General features: G+C 52.4%; 1 protein-coding gene across 1 annotated transcript; it reads right to left on the bottom strand.

The window, feature by feature from the left end:
* Window positions 1-210: 210 nt before the first annotated feature.
* Window positions 211-17256, bottom strand: med21.L (mediator complex subunit 21 L homeolog). Its single transcript, NM_001092469.2, is given in 6 exon segments — window positions 211-596; window positions 599-697; window positions 870-934; window positions 937-970; window positions 1789-1903; window positions 17179-17256. Coding segments are annotated over 6 exon segments (432 nt in total). The 5' UTR covers window positions 17221-17256; the 3' UTR covers window positions 211-519.
* Window positions 17257-19723: the final 2467 nt, after the last annotated feature.

The following is a 19723-nucleotide window of genomic DNA, read 5'->3' on the forward strand; positions in this document are numbered from 1 at the left end:
TACTCAGGGTACAAATAAACACTCACCCCAAATCTCCCCCTAACTGACCTTCAGACTGGGCCCCCTTAGCTCATAACAAGGTTACAGATATATAGAAACATTGGGGTGTCACCCTGCTATAGTTCCAGGGGTACCCAGGGCACAAATAAGCGCTCACCCCCATTGAATGCCCCCCACTCTGGGACACAGAATATAACATATGAAGGTGGGTGCTAGTCTGAAAAAGATTTATTATAGAAGAAACAACACACGTATTGGCATATTTTCCCTTTAAACACACATTCCTTTCTCTCCCATGAGGCCTGAGTGTGGGGTGCGCTGGGCAGAGAGGGGTCACATGGGGTGCAGTACACAGAATCAGATGTAGAGGGGTCAGTAATGAGGGTACAGGGAGAGAGATGGGTGCTCATGGCAATATCCAGTTACCCCTCTCGAGGGCCTCGGGGCAGCAATGCAGTTGAATATGTGACAGTCAGTGTAATGGTTTGATATTGTGTGGGGAATGAGCGCCCCCTGCTGTTAGGATTCAGGGAGAGGCTGCTGAGTGTGAGCTCTGCTGCGAGTCTTTAGCTGGGACTGAGCAATGTCAGCGAGTGCGTCTGGATCTTGTCCAGTAACATGTCCCCCCTATACACCACCTCCTCCAGCCGAGCCGCCGCCCCATGATTCTCCTCCTCCAGTTGGTACAGACTGGCGGGCCTGCAAGGGATTAGAGAGTCAGCTCTGCGGTTACTACATTCATGATACACACGTGCCAGTAAGGATTTCTATCTCTAATACCCCGTATTGCGAGTGAAGGGAAGCTGCCTGGCGTAGGGTGCTGGAGTTGTAAGGGAACAATACGAGAATAGATTGAACCCCAATACAGACCTGCAGGGCGGCCGTGGATTCCTCGCTGGGCAGAGACTCAATCAGAACCTCAATATCCTTCCCTTCCTGGCAATGAGAGCGGCAAACAGCTGGGCGTATTCTGAACGGACAGAAAAACTGACAGTTGTATCTCTATATATAAAGGTCTCACAGTGGGTGCAGGAGGCGTGGTATTAATGGCTTAGGGGCAATTGTGTCCTACAAGGTAATATTTGGGCATTTTATCAGTTACCCTTTATCCGAATGGCACCCACACTTTTACTGAATTAATACACAGGATTTCCTGATACTCGTGTGACTGTCTCTACTTCCTTTGCACGGGGGAGTGTATTTCCTGGTACTCGTGTGACTGTCTCTACTTCCTTTGTACGGGGGAGTGTATTTCCTGGTACTCGTGTGACTGTCTCTACTTCCTTTGCACGGGGGAGAGTACTTCCTGGTACTCGTGTGACTGTCTCTACTTCCTTTGTACGGGGGAGTGTATTTCCTGGTACTCGTTGACTGTCTCTACTTCCTTTGCACGGGGAGTGTATTTCCTGGTACTCGTGTGACTGTCTCTACTTCCTTTGTACGGGGGAGTGTATTTCCTGGTACTCGTGTGACTGTCTCTTACTTCCTTTGTACGGGGGAGTGTATTTCCTGGTACTCGTGTGACTGTCCTCTACTTCCTCTGCACGGGGGAGTGTATTTCCTGGTACTCGTGTGACTGTCTCTACTTCCTTTGCACGGGGAGTGTATTTCCTGGTACTCGTGTGACTGTCTCTACTTCCTTTGCACGGGGGAGTGTATTTCCTGGTACTCGTGTGACTGTCTCTACTTCCTTTGCACGGGGGAGTGTATTTCCTGGTACTCGTGTGACTGTCTCTACTTCCTTTGCACGGGGGAGTGTATTTCCTGGTACTCGTGTGACTGTCTCACCTTCGGTGGGATTGGGGGGCTGCTCCTTGTTGATAGAGGTCTGGATGTTGTTGAAGGAGGCGGGGGGAGCGCACTGCTGGAGGACCCCGATGGTGTTGCAGAACTGATCCGCCAGCTGAAAGGATAAAGGAAATAAGATTAATATGAGGAGATGAAGGACAAAGCACAATGGGGTTCAGTTGGTACAGTAAGGGGGGGGGCGCGACCGTACGGGAGTAAGTGAGGGAGACACAGAAGTGAGTGAAGGAGACACAGGGGAGAGCGAGGGAGACACAAGGGAGGGAGACACAAGGGAGGGAGACACAAGAGAGGGAGACACAAGGGAGGGAGACACAAGGGAGGGAGACACAAGGGAGGGAGACACAAGAGAGAGCGAGGGAGACACAAGAGAGAGCGAGGGAGACACAAGAGAGAGCGAGGGAGACACAAGAGAGAGCGAAGGAGACACAAGAGAGAGCGAGGGAGACACAAGAGAGAGCGAGGGAGACACAAGAGAGCGAGGGAGACACAAGAGAGCGAGGGAGACACAAGAGAGCGAGGGAGACACAGGAGAGAGCGAGGGAGACACAGGAGAGAGCGAGGGAGACACATGGGAGAGCGAGGGAGACACAGGAGAGAGCGAGGGAGACACAGGAGAGAGCGAGGGAGGGAGACACAGGAGAGAGCGAGGGAGGGAGACACAGGGGAGAGCGAGGGAGGGAGACACAGGGGAGAGCGAGGGAGACACAGGGGAGAGCGAGGGAGACACAGGGGAGAGCGAGGGAGACACAGGGGAGAGCGAGGGAGACACAGGGGAGAGTGAGAGGGAGACACAGGGGAGAGTGAGAGGGAGACACAGGGGAGAGTGAGAGGGAGACACAGGGGAGAGTGAGAGGGAGACACAGGGGAGAGTGAGAGGGAGACACAGGGGAGAGTGAGAGGGAGACACAGGGGAGAGTGAGAGGGAGACACCAGGAGAGTGAGAGGGACACAGGGGAGAGGGAGGACACAAGGAGGGAGCGAATGAGACACAGGGGAGAGTGAGAGGGAGACACAGGAGGGAGCGAATGAGACACACGAGGGAGTGAGAGGGAGACACAGGAGAGAGTGAGTGAGGGAGACACAGGAGAGAGCGAGGGAGACACAGGGAGAGCGAGGAGAGACACAGGGAGAGCGAGGGAGACAGGGGAGAGCGAAGGGAGACACAGGGGAGAGCGAGGGAGACACAGGGGAGAGCGAGGGAGACACAGGGGAGAGCGAGGGAGACACAGGGGAGAGCGAGGGAGACACAGGGGAGAGCGAGGGAGACACAGGGGAGAGCGAGGGAGACACAGGGGAGAGCGAGGGAGACACAGGGGAGAGCGAGGGAGACACAGGGGAGAGCGAGGGAGACACAGGGGAGAGTGAGGGAGACACAGGGGAGAGTGAGGGAGACACAGGTGAGGGAGACACAAGGGAGGGAGACACAAGGGAGGGAGACACAAGGGAGGGAGACACAAGGGATTGAGACACAAGGGAGGGAGACACAAGAGAGAGCGAGGGAGACACAAGAGAGAGCGAGGGAGACACAAGAGAGAGCGAGGGAGACACAAGAGAGAGCGAGAGAGACACAAGAGAGAGCGAGGGAGACACAAGAGAGAGCGAGGGAGACACAAGAGAGCGAGGGAGACACAGGAGAGAGCGAGGGAGACACAGGAGAGAGCGAGGGAGACACATGGGAGAGCGAGGAAGACACAGGAGAGAGCGAGGGAGACACAGGAGAGAGCGAGGGAGGGAGACACAGGAGAGAGCGAGGGAGGGAGACACAGGGGAGAGCAGGAACACAGGGGAGAGCGAGGGAACACGGGGAGAGCGAGGGAGACACAGGGGAGAAGCGAGGGAGACACAGGAGAGAGCGAGGGAGACACAGGGGAGAGTGAGAGGGAGACACAGGGGAGAGTGAGAGGGAGCACAGGGGAGAGTGAGAGGGAGACCACAGGGGAGAGTGAGAGGGAGACACAGGGGAGAGTGAGAGGGAGACACAGGGGAGAGTGAGAGGGAGACAGGGGAGAGTGAGAGGGAGACACAGGGGAGAGTGAGAGGGAGACACAGGGGAGAGTGAGAGGGAGACACAGGGGAGAGTGAGAGGGAGACACAGGAGGGAGCGAATGAGACACAGGGGAGAGTGAGAGGGAGACACAGGAGGGAGCGAATGAGACACACGAGGGAGTGAGAGGGAGACACAGGAGAGAGTGAGTGAGGGAGACACAGGAGAGAGCGAGGGAGACCAGGGGAGAGGCGAGGGGACACAGGGGAGAGCGAGGGAGACACAGGGGAGAGCGAGGGAGACACAGGGGAGAGCGAGGGAGACACAGGGGAGAGCGAGGAGACACAGGGGAGAGCGAAGGGAGACAAAGGGGAGAGCGAAGGAGACACAGGGGAGAGCGAGGGAGACACAGAGGAGAGCGAGGGAGACACAGGGGAGAGCGAGGGAGACACAGGGGAGAGCGAGGAGACACAGGGGGAGAGCGAGGGAGACACAGGGGAGAGCGAGGGAGACACAGGGGAGAGCGAGGGAGACACAGGGGAGAGTGAGAGGAGACACAGGGGAGAGTGAGAGGGAGACACAGGGGAGAGTGAGAGGGAGACACAGGGAGGGAGCGAATGAGACACAGGGGAGAGTGAGAGGGAGACACAGGGGAGAGTGGAGAGGAGACACAGGGGAGAGTGAGAGGGAGACACAGGGGAGTAGGGAGCACAGGGGAGAGGGAGACACAGGGGAGAGTGAGACACAGGGGAAGAGTTGAGAACACAGGGGGGAGACCAGGGGAGAGTGAGAGGGAGACACAGGGGAGAGTGGAGAGGAGACACAGGGGAGAGTGAGAGGGAGACAGTAGGACAAGATGAAGACAGTAGGACAAGATGGAGACAGTAGGACAAGATGGAGGCAGTAGGACAAGATGGAGACAGTAGGGCAAGGTGGAGACAGTAGGACAAGATGGAGACAGTAGGACAAGATGGAGACAGTAGGGCAAGATGGAGACATTAGAACAAGATGGAGACAGTAGGACAAGATGGAGACAGTAGAACAAGATGGAGACAGTAGGGCAAGATGGAGACAGTAGGACAAGATGGAGATAGGGTTGCCACCTTTTCCAGAAAAAAATACCGGCCTTCCTATATATTTATCTTTTTTCCCCTATTAATAACATTGGGATCAACCATCATTTTTACCGGCCAGGCCGGTAAAATACGGCCAGGTGGCAACCCTAGATGGAGACAGTAGGGCAAGATGGAGACAGTAGGACAAGATGGAGACAGTAGGACAAGATGGAGACAGTAGAACAAGATGAAGACAGTGGGACAAGATGAAGACAGTAGGACAAGATGGAGACAGTAGGGCAAGATGGAGACAGTAGGGCAAGATGGAGACAGTAGGGCAAGATGGAGACAGTAGGGCAAGATGGAGACAGTAGGGCAAGATGGAGACAGTAGGGCAAGATGGGCAAGCGAGGGAGACACAAGAGAGCGAGGGAGACACAAGAGAGCGAGGGAGACACAGGAGAGAGCGAGGGAGACACAGGAGAGAGCGAGGGAGACACAGGAGAGAGCGAGGGAGACACATGGGAGAGCGAGGAAGACACAGGAGAGAGCGAGGGAGACACAGGAGAGAGCGAGGGAGGGAGACACAGGAGAGAGCGAGGGAGGGAGACACAGGGGAGAGCGAGGGAGGGAGACACAGGGGAGAGCGAGGGAGACACAGGGGAGAGCGAGGGAGACACAGGGGAGAGCGAGGGAGACACAGGAGAGCAGGAGACCACAGGGGAGAGTGAGAGGGAGACACAGGGGAGAGTGAGAGGGAGACACAGGGGAGAGTGAGAGGGAGACACAGGGGAGAGTGAGAGGGAGACAGGGGAGAGTGAGAGGGAGACACAGGGGAGAGTGAGAGGGAGACACAGGAGGGAGCGAATGAGACACACGAGGGAGTGAGAGGGAGACACAGGGGAGAGCGAGGGAGACACAGGAGAGAGCGAGGGAGACACAGGGGAGAGTGAGAGGGAGACACAGGGGAGAGTGAGAGGGAGACACAGGGGAGAGGGAGACACAGGGGAGAGTGAGACACAGGTGAGAGTGAGACACAGGGGAGAGGGAGACACAGGGGAGAGTGAGACACAGGGGAGAGTGAGAGGGAGACACAGGAGGGAGCGAATGAGACACAGGGGAGAGTGAGAGGGAGACACAGGAGGGGAGCGAATGAGAGGGAGACACAGGGGAGAGTGAGAGGGAGACACAGGAGGGAGCGAATGAGACACAGGGGAGAGTGAGAGGGAGACACAGGAGGGAGCGAATGAGACACACGAGGGAGTGAGAGGGAGACACAGAGGAGAGCGAGGGAGACACAGGAGAGAGCGAGGGAGACACAGGGGAGAGTGAGAGGGAGACACAGGGGAGAGTGAGAGGGAGACACAGGGGAGAGGGAGACACAGGGGAGAGTGAGACACAGGGGAGAGTGAGACACAGGGGAGAGTGAGAGGGAGACACAGGGGAGAGTGAGAGGGAGACAGTAGGACAAGATGAAGACAGTAGGACAAGATGGAGACAGTAGGACAAGATGGAGACAGTAGGACAAGATGGAGACAGTAGGACAAGATGGAGACAGTAGGGCAAGATGGAGACAGTAGGGCAAGATGGAGACAGTAGAACAAGATGGAGACAGTAGGGCAAGATGGAGACAGTAGGACAAGATGGAGATAGGGTTGCCACCTTTTCCAGAAAAAAATACCGGCCTTCCTATATATTTATCTTTTTTCCCTATTAATAACATTGGGATCAACCATCATTTTTACCGGCCAGGCCGGTAAAATACCGGCCAGGTGGCAACCCTAGATGGAGACAGTAGGGCAAGATGGAGACAGTAGGGCAAGATGGAGACAGTAGGACAAGATGGAGACAGTAGGACAAGATGGAGACAGTAGAACAAGATGAAGACAGTGGGACAAGATGAAGACAGTAGGACAAGATGGAGACAGTAGGGCAAGATGGAGACAGTAGGGCAAGATGGAGACAGTAGGGCAAGATGGGCAAGCGAGGGAGACACAAGAGAGCGAGGGAGACACAAGAGAGAGCGAGGGAGACACAGGAGAGAGCGAGGGAGACACATGGGAGAGCGAAGGAGACACAGGGGAGAGCGAAGGAGACACAGGGGAGAGTGAAGGAGACACAGGAGAGAGCGAGGGAGGGAGACACAGGAGAGAGCGAGGGAGGGAGACACAGGGGAGAGCGAGGGAGGGAGACACAGGGGAGAGCGAGGGAGACACAGGGGAGAGCGAGGGAGACACAGGAGAGTGAGGGAGACACAGGGGAGAGTGAGGGAGACACAGGGGAGAGTGAGAGGGAGACACAGGGGAGAGTGAGAGGGAGACACAGGGGAGAGTGAGAGGGAGACACAGGGGAGAGTGAGAGGGAGACACAGGGGAGAGTGAGAGGGAGACAGGGGAGAGTGAGAGGGAGACACAGGGGAGAGTGAGAGGGAGACACAGGAGGGAGCGAATGAGACACAGGGGAGAGTGAGAGGGAGACACAGGAGGGAGCGAATGAGACACACGAGGGAGTGAGAGGGAGACACAGGGGAGAGCGAGGGAGACACAGGAGAGAGCGAGGGAGAAACAGGGGAGAGTGAGAGGGAGACACAGGGGAGAGTGAGAGGGAGACACAGGGGAGAGGGAGACACAGGGGAGAGTGAGACACAGGGGAGAGTGAGAGGGAGACACAGGGGAGAGTGAGACACAGGGGAGAGTGAGAGGGAGACACAGGAGGTAGCGAATGAGACACAGGGGAGAGTGAGAGGGAGACACAGGAGGGGAGCGAATGAGAGGGAGACACAGGGGAGAGTGAGAGGGAGACACAGGAGGGAGCGAATGAGACACAGGGGAGAGTGAGAGGGAGACACAGGAGGGAGCGAATGAGACACACGAGGGAGTGAGAGGGAGACACAGGGGAGAGCGAGGGAGACACAGGAGAGAGCGAGGGAGACACAGGGGAGAGTGAGAGGGAGACACAGGGGAGAGTGAGAGGGAGACACAGGGGAGAGTGAGAGGGAGACACAGGGGAGAGGGAGACACAGGGGAGAGTGAGACACAGGGGAGAGTGAGAGGGAGACACAGGAGGGAGCGAATGAGACACAGGGGAGAGTGAGAGGGAGACACAGGAGGGAGCGAATGAGACACACGAGGGAGTGAGAGGGAGACACAGGGGAGAGCGAGAGAGACACAGGAGAGAGCGAGGGAGACACAGGGGAGAGTGAGAGGGAGACACAGGGGAGAGTGAGAGGGAGACACAGGGGAGAGGGAGACACAGGGGAGAGTGAGACACAGGGGAGAGTGAGAGGGAGACACAGGGGAGAGTGAGAGGGAGACACAGGGGAGAGTGAGAGGGAGACAGGGGAGAGTGAGAGGGAGACACAGGGGAGAGTGAGAGGGAGACACAGGAGGGAGCGAATGAGACACAGGGGAGAGTGAGAGGGAGACACAGGAGGGAGCGAATGAGACACACGAGGGAGTGAGAGGGAGACACAGGGGAGAGCGAGGGAGACACAGGGGAGAGCGAGGGAGACACAGGGGAGAGCGAGGGAGACACAGGGGAGAGCGAGGGAGACACAGGGGAGAGCGAGGGAGACACAGGGGAGAGCGAGAGGAGACACAGGGGAGAGCGAGAGACACAGGGAGAGCGAGGGAGACACAGGGGAGAGCGAGAGGAACACAGGGGAGAGCGAGGGAGACACAGGGGAGAGCGAGGGAACGGGGAGAGCGAGGGAGACACAGGGGAGAGCGAGGGAGACACAGGGGAGAGCGAAGGAGACACAGGGGAGAGCGAGGGAGACACAGGGGAGAGCGAGGGAGACACAGGGAGAGCGAGGGAGACACAGGGGAGAGCGAGGGAGACACAGGGGAGAGCGAGGGAGACACAGGGGAGAGCGAGGGAGACACAGGGGAGAGCGAGGGAGACACAGGGGAGAGTGAGAGGGAGACACAGGGGAGAGTGAGAGGGAGACACAGGGGAGAGTGAGAGGGAGACACAGGGGAGAGTGAGAGGGAGACACAGGGGAGAGTGAGAGGGAGACACAGGGGAGAGTGAGAGGGAGACAGTAGGACAAGATGAAGACAGTAGGACAAGATGGAGACAGTAGGACAAGATGGAGACAGTAGGACAAGATGGAGACAGTAGGACAAGATGGAGGCAGTAGGACAAGATGGAGACAGTAGGGCAAGGTGGAGACAGTAGGACAAGATGGAGACAGTAGGACAAGATGGAGACAGTAGGGCAAGATGGAGACAGTAGGGCAAGATGGAGACAGTAGGACAAGATGGAGACAGTAGAACAAGATGGAGACAGTAGGGCAAGATGGAGACAGTAGGACAAGATGGAGATAGGGTTGCCACCTTTTCCAGAAAAAAATACCGGCCTTCCTATATATTTATCTTTTTTCCCTATTAATAACATTGGGATCAACCATCATTTTTACCGGCCAGGCCGGTAAAATACCGGCCAGGTGGCAACCCTAGATGGAGACAGTAGGGCAAGATGGAGACAGTAGGACAAGATGGAGACAGTAGGACAAGATGGAGACAGTAGAACAAGATGAAGACAGTGGGACAAGATGAAGACAGTAGGACAAGATGGAGACAGTAGGGCAAGATGGAGACAGTAGGGCAAGATGGAGACAGTAGGGCAAGATGGAGACAGTAGGGCAAGATGGAGACAATAGGACAAGATGGAGACAGTAGGGAAAGATGGAGACAGTAGGACAAGATGGAGACAGTAGTGCAAGATGTAGACAGAAGAACAAGATGGATACAGTAGGAGAAGATGGAGACAGTAGGACAAGATGGAGACAGTAGGGCAAGATGGAGATGGTAGGACAAGATGGAGACAGTAGGGCAAGATGGAGACAGTAGATGGATCATAGATGTGATTGTTGTTCTCAACTGTATCCTTCTGTTGTCTTGCTTCTTCCTTTTAACCGTGCCTTAGTTTCCTGGATGGCGTTTAACATGCAGAGGGACAGCCAGTCTTACTTCGACTGCTTGTCAAAGCTCATTGTAACTTTTCTGTTACCCTGTTTGTAGGAATGTACCGAAACAACATTCTCCAGGTGTTTCATAGGCAGAAAGTTTTGTGGACCTACTGTACTTTGGGTGATTACGACATCTGCAGTTGGGCAGCTTGTGACCTGATGATCTCTCTACATGTTTCGTTATTACCCAACATGACCAATAATTGACTTATTTGTCCCTTTCTGCCTTTAAGATACACCCACAAATCCAGGGTATTCTCTGAAACGCCATCCCTGTATCTCCGGTGGTTGAACCAGCAAACCCGCTGGACCAAGTCCTACTTCCGAGAGTGGCTGTGCAATGCCCAGTGGTGGCACAAGCATCACATTTGGATGACTTACGAGTCTGTGGTGTCCTTCATCTTCCACTTCTTCATCACCGCAACTATGATCTGCCTCATTTATGCTGGCAGGAGATGGAATGTTGTGTGGCTCCTCCTGTGCATCCAGATCATGTCTCTCCTCAAATCCATCTATGCCTGCTGGCTCCATGGCAACTTAATTATGCTCCTGATGTCTCTCTACTCCATGTTGTACATGATTGGGCTTCTGCTAACCAAGTACTTTGCCTTATTGACCATAAACAAGACAAAATTACTGGAGCACCCTTGAAAAGCAAAGGGAGATGTATCATCTATTGTACGGGTGTGTGAGCTATGTAATATACATGACATTCCTGATATCTGTGTTTAAAGGGCAACTGACACAATGAATATTATCTCCAATCCCTTGAGAACCAAATACAAAAACATATTGGTGACGTAACCTGTGTGTGTAAAGCTCGGAGAGAACATTTTATTTCCGATGATAGTTCTCCTGGAAATCATGGAACATGGATCAGACAGAACATCGGCTGTTGTTTTTCCCTTTGCCTTAAAGGCCACACGAGGAGATTAAAGGCCACACGAGGAGATTAAAGGCCACACGAGGAGATTAGTAGCTGCTACTCAGATTTTGCTTCATCATTACCGGCTACCAAAAGTACAAAACCCATAGCCAGCAACAAAGAGCAGTGACTATTATTTTCATTCTCATATTGAGGCGCAGTTTTTCTTTCCTGTTAATTGCCTTTTTATTTTACCTCTTTTTTTTATTAAAAAAGGGGAAAATGTTCTCAGTGATCTCAATAATGAGCCGCTCGTAGCAAAGACTCCAATTCCCACAATGCCTTGCACACTTGTGAATTCTTCTCAGGGCATGCAAGGGATTATGGGAACTGAGCCCTGGCTTGAGGAGAGCTGACTACTGATACAATGTAGCAATACCATTTACATATAACTTTAATATCTCTGACACAGTTCAATCAATAAATATTGGGGTGATTTACATTTTTTTATTTAGGGGTACATTATCCCTTATAATACATGAGTGATACTCAGAGTTCCCTGTATAACTCAGCCTGCAGCCTTGTGCCTTTATATGGTCACAGAACAACCCCTCAGTGACTTCTAATATCCTTATCATTTACAGTAGGGGGTACATTATCCCTTATAATACATGAGTGATACTCAGAGTTCCCTGTATAACTCAGCCTGCAGTGTTGTGTCTTTATATGGTCACAGAACAACCCCTCAGTGACTTCTAATATCCTTATCATTTACAGTAGGGGGTACATTATCCCTTATAATACATGAGTGATACTCAGAGTTCCCTGTATAACTCAGCCTGCAGCCTTGTGCCTTTATATGGTCACAGAACAACCCCTCAGTGACTTCTAATATCCTTATCATTTACAGTAGGGGGTACATTATCCCTTATAATACATGAGTGATACTCAGAGTTCCCTGTATAACTCAGCCTGCAGCCTTGTGCCTTTATATGGTCACAGAACAACCCCTCAGTGACTTCTAATATCCTTATCATTTACAGTAGGGGGTACATTATCCCTTATAATACATGAGTGATACTCAGAGTTCCCTGTATAACTCAGCCTGCAGCCTTGTGCCTTTATATGGTCACAGAACAACCCCTCAGTGACTTCTAATATCCTTATCATTTACAGTAGGGGGTACATTATCCCTTATAATACATGAGTGATACTCAGAGTTCCCTGTATAACTCAGTCTGCAGCCTTGTGCCTTTATATGGTCACAGAACAACCCCTCAGTGACTTCTAATATCCTTATCATTTACAGTAGGGGGTACATTATCCCTTATAATACATGAGTGATACTCAGAGTTCCCTGTATAACTCAGCCTGCAGCCTTGTGCCTTTATATGGTCACAGAACGCCCCAGATGTGATGAGGTAGGGGTCCTGATGGCAGCCCTTCATTGGGGTACACCATTGTAAGACAGTGTGTAGGGATAATTCCAAATATATTTTGATATTTAAAGTTAAATGACACCAATAGCCACCAGAGCAGCTGCAGGCTGACACGCTCCGGATGGGTGAAACAATTATATTACTTTAAAACTCGACCCCTGCCCCATTGGGTACTGGTTTGGTTCACACCAGGTACCAACTACTGGGGTAAGAAGCCATGGCACCAGCAGTAGTGACCTGATGTGGACAACCAAAGCACACTGCATTGTGGGTAAAACTAGCTGACCCCATCTCAGTAGCTGACGAAGGGGTGTGAAAAATTTGGGGAGATGGTAATTTATTGCTAAAAAAACAATGCAGGTGCTGGTCTCACTGATTAACAAGCCAGTCCCCCCTCCATTTTTTATTGGACAGAAGGCCAGCTTATTGTTCGGCAGAAGGTGAAGTGTGAATAAGTGAGGGTGCTGCTTGCCTCCACCTAAAAGAAACAGAGACATACAGGTAAGAGTTTTGTATCTGATGCTTTGCTTTACCAATTTGTCATGTTTTAAAAAGTTGTTCCCCTTTAAATGAACTGTTAGTATGATGTAGAGAGGGATATTCTGAGACAATTTGTAACTGGTTTTCATTTTTATTATTTGTGGTTTTTGAGTTACTAAGCTTTTTATTCAGCGTATGTCCAGTTTGCAATGATAGGAGTCGGAGGGTTGCTAGGGTGCAAATTCCCCTAGCAACCATGCATTCATTTGAATAAGAGACTGGAATATGAATAGGAGAGGCCTGAATAGAAAGATGAGGAATAAAAAATAGTAATAACAATACAATTGTAGCCTTACAGAGCATTTGTTTTTAGACGGGGGTCAGTGACCCTCATTTAAAAGTTGGAAAGAGTCAGAAGAAGAAGGAGGCAAATAATTTGAATAAATAATGAAGACCAATTGAAAAGGAGCTTGGAATTAGTCATTCTGTAACATACTATGGGTACGGCCCTTTATTTGCTTGTACAAATCATTCTTGGATTTATTTAAAGGGGATATAAATCCAAATATGACTCTTGAAACAATCAGAAGCCAGCGGATTAACAGACCCTGGAAGAAGCAGCGCCGACTCCTGCTAAATTGTTGTAAGGGACAGACAGATACTGCAATTCCATTTACAATCAGTGAGAGGGAGACACAAGAGAGTGAGGGAGACACAGGAGAGAGTGAGGGAGACACAGGAGAGAGTGAATGAGACACAAGAGAGAGTGAGAGGGAGACACAGGAGAGAGTGAGAGGGAGACACAAGAGAGTGAGGGAGACACAGGAGAGAGTGAATGAGACACAGGAGAGAGTGAGAGGGAGACAAGAGAGTGAGGGAGACACAGGAGAGAGTGAGGGAGACACAAGAGAGTGAGGGAGACACAGGAGAGAGTGAATGAGACACAAGAGAGAGTGAGAGGGAGACACAGGAGAGAGTGAGAGGGAGACACAGGAGAGAGTGAGAGGGAGACACAGGAGAGTGAGGGAGACACAGGAGAGTGAGGGAGACAGGAGAGAGTGAATGAGACACAGGAGAGAGTGAGAGGGAGACACAGGAGAGAGTGAGAGGGAGACACAGGAGAGAGTGAGAGGGAGACACAGGAGAGTGAGGGAGACAGGAGAGAGTGAGGGAGACAGGAGAGAGTGAGGGAGACAGGAGAGAGTGAATGAGACACAGGAGAGAGTGAATGAGACACAGGAGAGAGTGAGAGGGAGACACAGGAGAGAGTGAGAGGGAGACACAGGAGAGAGTGAGAGGGAGACACAGGAGAGAGTGAGGGAGACACAGGAGAGAGTGAGGGAGACACAGGAGAGAGTGAGGGAGACACAGGAGAGAGTGAGGGAGACACAGGAGAGTGAGAGGGAGACACAGGAGAGAGTGAGAGGGAGACACAGGAGAGAGTGAAGGAGACACAGGAGAGAGTGAGGGAGACACAGGAGAGAGTGAGGGAGACACAGGAGAGAGTGAGGGAGACACAGGAGAGAGTGAGGGAGACACAGGAGAGAGTGAGGGAGACACAGGAGAGTGAGGGAGACACAGGAGAGAGTGAATGAGACACAGGAGAGTGAGAGGGAGACACAGGAGAGAGTGAGAGGGAGACACAGGAGAGAGTGAGGGAGACACAGGAGAGAGTGAGGGAGACACAGGAGAGAGTGAGGGAGACACAGGAGAGAGTGAGGGAGACACAGGAGAGAGTGAGGGAGACACAGGAGAGTGAGGGAGACACAGGAGAGAGTGAATGAGACACAGGAGAGAGTGAGAGGGAGACACAGGAGAGAGTGAAGGAGACACAGGAGAGAGTGAGCGAGACACAGGAGAGTGAGGGAGACACAGGAGAGAGTGAATGAGACACAGGAGAGAGTGAGAGGGAGACACAGGAGAGAGTGAGAGGGAGACACAGGAGAAAGTGAAGGAGACACAGGAGAGAGTGAGAGGGAGACACAGGAGAGAGTGAGGGAGACACAGGAGAGAGTGAAGGAGACACAGGAGAGAGTGAGGGAGACACAGGAGAGAGTGAAGGAGACACAGGAGAGAGTGAGGGAGACACAGGAGAGAGTGAGATGGAGACACAAGAGAGAGTGAGAGGGAGACACAGGAGAGAGTGAATGAGACACAGGAGAGTGAGGGAGACACAGGAGAGTGAATGAGACACAGGAGAGAGTGAGAGGGAGACACAGGAGAGAGTGAAGGAGACACAGGAGAGAGTGAGGGAGACACAGGAGAGAGTGAGAGGGAGACACAGGAGAGAGTGAGAGGGAGACACAGGAGAGAGTGAGAGGGAGACACAGGAGAGAGTGAGAGGGAGACACAGGAGAGTGAGAGGGAGACACAGGAGAGAGTGAATGAGACACAGGAGAGTGAGGGAGACACAGGAGAGTGAATGAGACACAGGAGAGAGTGAGAGGGAGACACAGGAGAGAGTGAAGGAGACACAGGAGAGAGTGAGAGGGAGACACAGGGGAGAGTGAGAGGGAGACACAGGAGAGTGAGAGGGAGACACAGGAGAGTGAGGGAGACACAGGAGAGAGTGAGAGACACAGGAGAGTGAGGGAGACACAGGAGAGTGAGGGAGACACAGGAGAGAGTGAATGAGACACAGGAGAGAGTGAATGAGACACAGGAGAGAGTGAGGGAGACACAGGAGAGAGTGAATGAGACACAGGAGAGAGTGAGAGGGAGACACAGGAGAGTGAGGGAGACACAGGAGAGAGTGAGAGGGAGACACAAGAGAGTGAGGGAGACACAGGAGAGAGTGAGGGAGACACAAGAGAGTGAGGGAGACACAGGAGAGAGTGAGGGAGACACAGGAGAGAGTGAGGGAGACACAGGAGAGAGTGAATGAGACACAGGAGAGAGTGAATGAGACACAGGAGAGTGAGGGAGACACAGGAGAGTGAGGGAGACACAGGAGAGAGTGAATGAGACACAGGAGAGAGTGAATGAGACACAGGAGAGAGTGAATGAGACACAGGAGAGAGTGAATGAGACACAGGAGAGAGTGAATGAGACACAGGAGAGAGTGAATGAGACACAGGAGAGAGTGAGAGGGAGACACAGGAGAGAGTGAAGGAGACACAGGAGAGAGTGAGAGGGAGACACAGGAGAGAGTGAGAGGGAGACACAGGAGAGAGTGAGAGGGAGACACAGGAGAGAGTGAGGGAGACACAGGAGAGTGAGGGAGACACAGGAGAGTAAGGGAGACACAGGAGAGTGAGGGAGACACAGGAGAGTGAATGAGACACAGGAGAGTGAATGAGACACAGGAGAGAGTGAGAGGGAGACACAGGAGAGTGAGGGAGACACAGGAGAGAGTGAGAGGGAGACACAGGAGAGTGAATGAGACACAGGAGAGTGAATGAGACACAGGAGAGAGTGAGAGGGAGACACAAGAGAGTGAGGGAGACACAGGAGAGTGAGAGGGAGACACAGGAGAGAGTGAGGGAGACACAGGAGAGAGTGAGGGAGACACAGGAGAGTGAGGGAGACACAGGAGAGAGTGAATGAGACACAGGAGAGAGTGAAGGAGACACAGGAGAGAGTGAGGGAGACACAGGAGAGAGTGAGAGGGAGACACAGGAGAGAGTGAATGAGACACAGGAGAGTGAGGGAGACACAGGAGAGTGAATGAGACACAGGAGAGAGTGAATGAGACACAGGAGAGAGTGAGAGGGAGACAGGAGAGAGTGAAGGAGACACAGGGGAGAGTGAGAGGGAGACACAGGAGAGTGAGAGGGAGACACAGGAGAGAGTGAGAGGGAGACACAGGAGAGTGAGAGGGAGACACAGGAGAGAGTGAGAGGGAGACACAGGAGAGAGTGAGGGAGACACAAGAGAGTGAGAGGGAGACACAGGAGAGAGTGAGAGGGAGACACAGGAGAGAGTGAGGGAGACACAAGAGAGTGAGGGAGACACAGGAGAGAGTGAGAGGGAGACACAGGGGAGAGTGAGGGAGACACAGGAGAGAGTGAGAGGGAGACACAGGAGAGTGAGAGGGAGACACAGGAGAGAGTGAGAGGGAGACACAGGAGAGAGTGAGGGAGACACAAGAGAGTGAGGGAGACACAGGAGAGAGTGAGAGGGAGACACAGGGGAGAGTGAGGGAGACACAGGAGAGAGTGAGGGAGACACAGGAGAGTGAGGGAGACACAGGAGAGAGTGAGGGAGACACAAGAGAGTGAGTGAGACACAGGAGAGTGAGGGAGACACGGGAGAGAGTGAGAGGGAGACACAGGAGAGAGTGAGAGGGAGACACAGGAGAGAGTGAGACACAGGAGAGAGTGAGTACGAGTAAAAGTGAGACACAGTGTGTGGGGGTTGGGCAGACACTAGAGATACAGGAGGAAGGTGCCGCCATATTGCGGGTTGGAGGAGATGTGAGAAGGTTTAGCGCTTGGGGAGCACAGGACACAGACTGGGGGAGACACAATGAATGGGAAATACAATTAGTCTCAATGGAAATACACAACTGAGTTACGGGTCAGACCGAGGAGCAGTGAGAAGTCTCAGTTCAACCCAAACCCACAGACACTCACAGAATTCAGCGCATCCTGGAGCTGCGTCAGCCGGTCCGCCATCTTTACTGTTGGCAAGATGAACGAGCCGCCCACAAACACCAGCGCTGGCTCCTATTGGCTAACTACACAATATACGTTTTCTGTTGGTTGAGCGTAATTACGCGAGTTTCGTCTCCGGAGAAGAGAGCGACATCTGTTTTTATTGGCCAGTCTCATATATAGGCGGGATTGTAATCACAGACTCATGATCGGCTATTGCGCATGCGCCTTTCTCCCTCAAGTGAACGTTTAATTTTAATCTCTCCAGCAGTGTGTTCATTGGTTGTATCGCCCCGGGCCACTCCTATGTACCAGCAGTGAATATGAGTCTCCCACTGATTTGTCTCATCACTGACTCCCCCAATCATTTCAATCCCTGGAGCCTGAGTCAGTGAATAAAGCAGCAACTCCCAGACCCCTCTATATACTGACTCCTCCTCTATATACTGACTCCTCCTCTATATACTGACTCCTCCTCTATATACTGACTCCTCCTCTATATACTGACTCCTCCTCCTGCACTTGTACTAATGTCACTACTGATGTAACATGACACTGACACATGGAGACAGTAGGACAAGATGGAGACAGTAGGGCAAGATGGAGACAGTAGGACAAGATGGAGACAGTAGGGCAAGATGGAGACAGTAGGACAAGATGGAGACAGTAGGGCAAGATGGAGACAGTAGGACAAGATGGAGACAGTAGGGCAAGATGGAGACAGTAGGACAAGATGGAGACAGTAGGACAAGATGGAGACAGTAGGACAGGATGGAGACAGGAGGGCAAGATGGAGACAGTAGGACAGGATGGAGACAGTAGGACAAGATGGAGACAGTAGGACAAGATGGAGACAGTAGGACAAGATGGAGACAGTAGGACAAGATGGAGACAGTAGGGCAAGATGGAGACAGTAGGACAAGATGGAGACAGTAGGGCAAGATGGAGACAGTAGGACAAGATGGAGACAGTAGGACAAGATGGAGACAGGAGGGCAAGATGGAGACAGTAGGACAGGATGGAGACAGTAGGACAAGATGGAGACAGTAGGACAAGATGGAGACAGTAGGACAAGATGGAGACAGTAGGACAAGATGGAGACAGTAGGGCAAGATGGAGACAGTAGGACAAGATGGAGACAGTAGGACAAGATGGAGACAGTAGGACAAGATGGAGACAGTAGGACAAGATGGAGACAGTAGGACAAGATGGAGACAGTAGGGCAAGATGGAGACAGTAGGACAAGATGGAGACAGTAGGGCAAGATGGAGACAGTAGGACAAGATGGAGACAGTAGGGCAAGATGGAGACAGTAGGACAAGATGGAGACAGTAGAGCAAGATGGAGACAGTAGGACAGGATGGAGACAGGAGGGCAAGATGGAGACAGTAGGACAAGATGGAGACAGTAGGACAAGATGGAGACAGTAGGACAAGATGGAGACAGGAGGGCAAGATGGAGACAGTAGGACAGGATGGAGACAGTAGGACAAGATGGAGACAGTAGGACAAGATGGAGACAGGAGGGCAAGATGGAGACAGTAGGACAGGATGGAGACAGTAGGACAAGATGGAGACAGTAGGACAAGATGGAGACAGGAGGGCAAGATGGAGACAGTAGGACAGGATGGAGACAGTAGGACAAGATGGAGACAGTAGGACAAGATGGAGACAGTAGGACAAGATGGAGACAGTAGAGCAAGATGGAGACAGTAGGACAAGATGGAGACAGTAGGGCAAGATGGAGACAGTAGAGCAAGATGGAGACAGTAGGACAAGATGGAGACAGTAGGGCAAGATGGAGACAGTAGGGCAAGATGGAGACAGTAGGGCAAGATGGAGACAGTAGGGCAAGATGGAGACAGTAGGACAAGATGGAGACAGTAGGGCAAGATGGAGACAGTAGGACAAGATGGAGACAGGAGGGCAAGATGGAGACAGTAGGACAGGATGGAGACAGTAGGACAGGATGGAGACAGTAGGACAAGATGGAGACAGGAGGGCAAGATGGAGACAGTAGGACAGGATGGAGACAGTAGGACAAGATGGAGACAGTAGGACAAGATGGAGACAGTAGGACAAGATGGAGACAGTAGAGCAAGATGGAGACAGTAGAGCAAGATGGAGACAGTAGGGCAAGATGGAGACAGTAGGGCAAGATGGAGACAGTAGAGCAAGATGGAGACAGTAGGACAAGATGGAGACAGTAGGGCAAGATGGAGACAGTAGGGCAAGATGGAGACAGTAGGGCAAGATGGAGACAGTAGGGCAAGATGGAGACAGTAGGGCAAGATGGAGACAGTAGGACAAGATGGAGACAGTAGAGCAAGATGGAGACAGTAGGACAAGATGGAGACAGTAGGGCAAGATGGAGACAGTAGAGCAAGATGGAGACAGTAGGACAAGATGGAGACAGTAGGGCAAGATGGAGACAGTAGGGCAAGATGGAGACAGTAGGGCAAGATGGAGACAGTAGGGCAAGATGGAGACAGTAGGGCAAGATGGAGACAGTAGGACAAGATGGA

Source organism: Xenopus laevis, chromosome 3L (genome assembly GCF_017654675.1).
Source record: "Xenopus laevis strain J_2021 chromosome 3L, Xenopus_laevis_v10.1, whole genome shotgun sequence".
In the NCBI taxonomy this organism is placed as follows: domain Eukaryota; kingdom Metazoa; phylum Chordata; class Amphibia; order Anura; family Pipidae; genus Xenopus; species Xenopus laevis.